This window comes from Styela clava, chromosome 12, assembly GCF_964204865.1.
Source record: "Styela clava chromosome 12, kaStyClav1.hap1.2, whole genome shotgun sequence".
NCBI lineage: Eukaryota > Metazoa > Chordata > Ascidiacea > Stolidobranchia > Styelidae > Styela > Styela clava.
In genome coordinates, this window is record NC_135261.1 from 11981592 (window position 1) to 11988125 (window position 6534).

The following is a 6534-nucleotide window of genomic DNA, read 5'->3' on the forward strand; positions in this document are numbered from 1 at the left end:
AAATGAGGCAATCATACTTTTTTATTCGAGTGTAGGATGTCAAAATTGAAAAATTGTGAAGGTTGTTTGGAAACATTTATTCAGGAAAATTTAATCTGACATTGGGAACTATTTTTGTCTTTTAAAATCAGTAAAATACTCAAAACTTGATAAATTCTTCCTTCTGAACTTTAGATTATTGGACACGAAATGGACTGTGTATCATTTTGTTATTTTGTTGTTGTTTATCATCATGTTAGTATTTTTTTTTCTTTTGTGGTGAAAACATTTGCTTTTTTCATAAATTACTAAAACAATTGCTTTAGAATTTTCAAATGTTAAAAATTGTAATTTTCTTGAGAGGGCTAGTACTTTTCAAAAATTTCTTTGGTCTCTATGGGATTCGTTATTTGTGTGCGATGACGTCAACAAAATTAAAAATTGCGCTACCTGTGGCGGTTCCCTTCGCGTAAGTCAAATCTGCTCAGTTGCAACACGGTACCAGTAAGCTCTTGTGACAGGTTGCATACACGTATTACTTCGTGTCCATATACTTGAGCATCGATCTCTTGTATTTACTTTACAAACCACCTTTTTAGGGATGGCAATGGCAACTCGGGTCAATCACCATTTTCCTCTCTTGGATGGAACTGTTGCTGTTTGTGGAAAACATCCCGAAATTCAAACTTGGAATTTATGTCATAATGTTTACAAATATTTTGAAAACATTTCTGAAGTTTTCGATTGTTCTATTCGTCTTCGTGTGTGCGTTTGGTTTCAGTTTCCATGTTCTTTTCCAGAATCAGGTAGTCAGCATTTTTTCAATTGTGCACAATTTCGTATTTTATATAAGTTTTAAACGTTTTCCGATCCGGTTGCAAGTTACACGACAATTACATATCTTGTTATCAATGTAATATTGACCAAAACCATACCAGCGGAAAACGTAAATATTTGCTTTGTGTCTAATTCGAAGACAGAATTAACATTTCGATTTCGAGCGATATCGATTCCAGTGGCCCTTTCCTAGAAACAAAATATTGCTGCTCGCAAAGTTGGGTGATTAGACAAATCTACTCCAGATTCAGATTCATATTCTAGTCCCGCACTTGGTCAATTAGTTGAATTGAGCGTGTTCAACGCTATTATTGTTTGAATTAAATAACCTTGTTATAAGGTATGATAAAAAGTAAAGTTTTCGTGATAACTAAATACTATAGTATAGAAATTTTACAGTGATCTAGATTTTTATTGTACGTATAGATTGCGTTTACTAATCTATGGAAATCGATCGTCAAAACATTAGTTATTATGATTGGTGAAATTGATTTTGATTCAATGTTTAATGCGGAACAAACTAGTCCAGCATATTCAGATCAGGTAAGTACTTTGTATTTCAACTTATAAAATCTATCATAAATGTAGCAAAATTGAGAACTTGCTGTATCTTGATATTATGATGAATCTGGCCACAGTAACTGCATTGGACCAAATATGTCTTATTGTCTTTGAATTGCCGGGTTCAACGGTTAATGCAAATACATGTAATCAGTTTGAAGAATCAAGAATTTGAAGCAATAGACGTCGAATTATAAAACAAATAAACGCGAAGAAATCGGGACCATAATTTCGAACCTTTTATCTATATAATTATTGCATAACTGGGACATGTTTTCAAAAAAGAAAAACATCTTTCTGTTTTAGGTCTACTACGAAGTGGTGTCTTACATTGTTTTTGTAACATCCCTGATCATTATGAGTATCATTGTGATGAATATGTTGGTAAGTATTCTGAGCCGTTTTAGGTGCAACTATAGCGTGGGGTACATCGTCATATGGCGCCTACTCTGATGAAGTTGGATGTGCACAAATTAGGTGTGCATCTCTATATTAAACGTATACAGAAATATTCATTAGGGATGAAAAGATGCGAAGTAAGACCTCACGTTCTAATACAAGCTTGAAGTTTATCACACGTAGAGCTTGACAGACCTATCGCTGTAATAGCAATCTTTTTATTTTCCTACAGTATCTAGCACCGTACATACTCATCGTAAGTGTTGATTTCATAGTGCATCTACTCAAGGAAGTCTATGCTCATTCTAGATATTTTATCTCAGTTTAACCAATCGATAGCACGCGAAAACGATTCTGAGTATATCGAATTTTATTAGGCCAAATTTATTTAATTGCAAATGAAATTTGTAATAATTTTAGGTCGGCTTAGCAGTGGATGACATTAAAGAAGTTCAGAAAAAGGCTGAATTGGAATCGAGGGCACGTCACGTAAGTTTGATATTTTTTGATGGAGTAAGTAAAATGGGATAATAATAAATTCACATATTAAAAAGCTGCGAGTAGTCAATTTGGACAGCTTAGTTTATCGAAAAAATTATCTTTGTTCTATGATCTTTAATATGATTTACGATTATATTAATTTAGCAATGTTGTTTGCAAATGTGACTTATTACATTTGTGCTATGTTTTTAGACAAAACTTGTGCTAGAAACACAATCTAAGCTTCCAAAGCAATGGATAAAAAGATTCATTCCAAAAGAAGGCAAAATCGAAGTGAAGCCCAACGAACAAAAAGAGCTGACTGAGGTAGAAAGCCTATAGCATTTTGCCATTTTATATTATCAGAAGCAAACTATTTTTTCAGTTTTTGAAATGAAAAAAAAAGTAATAAATAGCATTATTAGGAGGAAAATACTAGAAAGAATACTAACAACAAAATTTACGGCCCAGTTATAGCGTTTACAACCATTTTACAAAGATTGCGCATTTACATGCTCAAATTTACACATGTTACAAGTCAGATATTAATCATCTTCTAACAGTGTCAATCTCATTTTGCATTTGTTTCAATGAGCGTTTAAATAACCTGGGTAATTGAAATGTCTTTCTACAGATTGTAGAAAAAACAAGCAATGATGTTGTCAAAAGTCAGATGCACAATTTGCGCTTGCGAATATATGATGTCAACAAGCGTGCTCAAAGAATAGAATCCATGATGAAACTAAATATTGGAAACAATACTTATGAGTCAGATGATGACAATGACGATCTTGATCTATAAAAAGTCTTATTCTAGGCCGCACATTGCTTTATAAAGATGAGAAATGAGTTGCAGGATTATACCTTAATTGAGTGAATTACTCGTTTTGTGAACACATTTGCCTGAATGATTATATAAGTTTGTATTTTTGTAGAAAACATAGAAACAAAGCTAACTTAAAAATTTGTTTATCAAAGTTTATATGTTTGTTGTAATTAATTGCAAGTGTTGTGCTGCTGTAAATTTACTTTGCTATATTAGATTCTATTCTTGATTTGCTATATAGATGATGCTTGCTTATTAATAATCATTGTACAGGTGATTTGGTGTGGTAACTTTGTTATAATAGAATTAGATTCTATAGGAAATTTGACTTTTGTGCGTTATCGCTTTAGTCGTATGATGTATTATGAAAAATATCTTGATTAGATTCAACGCAGGATTAGTGTTGTATCCTTGGCTATTCTGCAGGCTGCATGTAGTCTTAAGACTGACAAACAATTGATGTAGTATGTTGAAACGTATAAAACAATCCAACGTTTTCGCAAGAATGGTTATTACTGCCAACTCGCGAAATATAATTGAAATAGACTATAGGCCTATAATACTATGCCAGATAGCGTTTTCAGTTTCAATAAATTGTTTTAATGTCTGATAGAGTGTAACTGGTATAAAATTTGTAAAGATGGTATTATCCTATGTACATGAAGACAGAAAAGAAAAAGCCATTGAATAAAATTGTCCAATTAACCGATACATACACTGAAATAGTAGCAGCAACAGTGGAATTTGGCAATGTTTTGCCAAATTGTAATGTAATAGAACAATACTTTGTCACAAAGTAGAATTGAATAATTTACACTTGTTTCTGAATTATAGTCATGTTTTGTTTTCATCAAGCGAGCGCCTTCTTGTATTTTAAAATTTGATGAATTGAACTCTTTTTTTTGTCGTGTATAATCATTTGTAAATATATCATGGTATAAATATTGGGTCAAGCTTAAAGGGAATTGTCTGTCTATCTTTTAAATGTCTTTGTCTTGTCTTTGATTGTGCTAGGTGAAATCATGTTGAGGAAGCAGATCACCAATGACGAATTTGCGTTTTGTTTGTCGAAATATCTTATCATATAAGTTCAACTTGACTTGCTTTATTGACTGCCTCATTGACATTGATTGCAGAAGCTTTTACTCTAGCCTAATTCGAGATTAGGGAAGTTTGAACAACCTATATTCACCATGGTATTGCAACATTTCAGTATCATTTCTTAGCATTAAAGTGATTATCATCAAAGGTGTTTGCAAAATTCATAACCTATTGTTGTAGGTTGTACACCAACCAATTGAAATACAATGCATATTATGAAACTTGGATAGAGGATCGAGAAAAGGCAACGACGCCTGCGCATGCTATGGCGCTCAATCCATATTACCGTCAATTTTTATAGCAAGCACAGAAATTAAAAGTAGCAAAAAACAGGGCCTTGCTCAAATAGATGTATACGGAAATCAAATGACCATATTTGACTAAATTTTGATGTAGGCCTTCATTTTGAACGATTACTCATCATTCCAATGTGCATGGAAACAGTTTGTATACTTGATAATATTTGAATTATATGCCATATTTTTGTGAAGAAAAAAGGTCACAAATACCGCGATAAATAACCATTTATTGTTCACGTGACGCCATCTTACTCAGTGAAATATAATGGTAATTTAAATTTTTGTGCTCTGTGCATAGGTTGAAGTGAGTAAAATACGACTCATTTTAGTCAATAAATACCGATTTCAAAATTAAGAAGCGTTTGGAGTTTTGCCTCCACAGCAACGTAAAGCGTTAGTATTGGAAGCTTTCTTTTCTGATTACATATTTGCAAAACTATGATAGAGGCATTCCGTGCTCAGTAATTGCTTTTCTGGGCAAATTATTCTCAGTTTGCACAATAAATGATCGATTTGTCATTAAAAGTATACAAAAGTTCGACACTTCTGGGGGAGTCATTTGACTTTCGTGTCCAAATGTTGGCAGCTTTTACATTTTTCCTCGATGCAACTGAATTTATATGTGCTTGATTTTTTAAAATAGTTCGAAATACATTTGCGACAAAAGTTTTCAATGTCGCTTACATTTGTATATTCTATCGTATTTTAAAATAGAAGACAGCGCACTCACTCAGGCTATCTTATTGTCAACTGCATTACTTTAATGAAATAATTGTCAAAATTTCGTTTTACAATCTATATTTACAAGTTTTGCAATTTGCAACAAAAGTGAAACTAAAAATGTCAATGTCGAATTTAAGATTATTGTTTATTGAAATATTAATTATCACAAGGTAAATGTTGCAGGTCATATCGCAATGATACTCTTCAAATAACTAGCATATATTTCAAGGATTAGAAAAGTTTGTACAGGCCACGGTCTCAATGATCCGTCGACATCAGTGTGTCGTTTCTTAGTATTGGAGTGATTATAATGAGTTTGGTGTTTACAAAATTCTTAACTTATTGTTTGTAATACCACGCAATTTGATAAAGAATGATGGCATCGTATGCTTTGTTAGTATAACGGTCAAAGTCATTCAACGCGTGGGGTGCAAAAAACTCTATATAATGAAATAGTGAGTTATGATCGCGATGAAGTAGTTTTTGCAGTAGATTGAAAGGTTGTAAAAATATCTGATCTGATCGGTGCAATTCTCAGTGGTATAGTACGGAATATTAACTTTTAATTCAGGGGTCGGCAACCTACGGAGTAATATAATCCGGCCCGCGACGCTTCACTGAATTATAGTAACAAAATACCAGTTTCGACGATTATATTCTTTACGTAACAGAATTTATTGTGAGACACGTATAGACTAAATCATATTACAACTTAACAAGTATATAATTCACAATTACCCATTTATTGAGCCTATAATTATATTATAATTAGACAAACGGCATAAAACGAGGAAAAGTTGATGCTGAGTGCATATACAATGAAACACAATGAAGAAATAAATATATATATATTTCATTTTAGAGATGTATCACTGCTTGATTTTTATTATAAAATGTAGCATCCGTTCGGTTTTCAATTCTCTAAAAATAGGTGCGGCCCGCCAATCTCTTACAACCATTAATTTTGGCCCGCGAGCGACAAAAGTTTGTCGATCCCTGTCTTGGATATTCCTAGCAGGCTCTTTTAAAATAAATGTAACGACACCCTGTGTACCTGTTTTAAAAATCAATTATGGTAACCCAATATGACCTCTACGGGAAGGCTATTGAAATCGATTGGAACCAAATAATCACCCTATTCCTAACTTTAGTTGATCTATATCAATAACGTAACGCCAATATGAAATCAAGAAATAATTTAAGCCTTTGCGGCTAGAGTATATGTGTGTCTTTTGACCAACCAAATCGAGCAGGTGTTTAACATAAAAAGTATATGAAAATGCTTTTTTTATTCTGGGAAAGCGGTTACCTTGCAATTCAAAAATGATA

General features: G+C 32.7%; 1 protein-coding gene across 1 annotated transcript; it reads left to right on the forward strand.

Annotated features, from left to right (window-relative positions):
- The first annotated feature begins 1687 nt into the window (after nucleotides 1-1687).
- On the forward strand, nucleotides 1688-3975 carry LOC120330400 (uncharacterized). Its single transcript, XM_039397365.2, has 4 exons — nucleotides 1688-1761; nucleotides 2197-2265; nucleotides 2470-2583; nucleotides 2891-3975. The coding sequence occupies exons 1-4, from the start codon at nucleotides 1735-1737 to the stop codon at nucleotides 3056-3058; spliced, it is 378 nt and encodes a 125-aa protein (XP_039253299.2). The 5' UTR covers nucleotides 1688-1734; the 3' UTR covers nucleotides 3059-3975.
- The last annotated feature ends 2559 nt before the right edge of the window (nucleotides 3976-6534 follow it).

Bases quoted from the DNA above. Each gene is read 5' to 3' on its own strand.
- LOC120330400 (XM_039397365.2), top strand. From the start codon at position 1,735: ATGAGTATCATTGTGATGAATATGTTG. The intron at 2,266-2,469 runs GTAAGTTTGATA...CTATGTTTTTAG, and splicing joins TGGAATCGAGGGCACGTCAC to ACAAAACTTGTGCTAGAAAC. The intron at 2,584-2,890 runs GTAGAAAGCCTA...GTCTTTCTACAG, and splicing joins AACAAAAAGAGCTGACTGAG to ATTGTAGAAAAAACAAGCAA.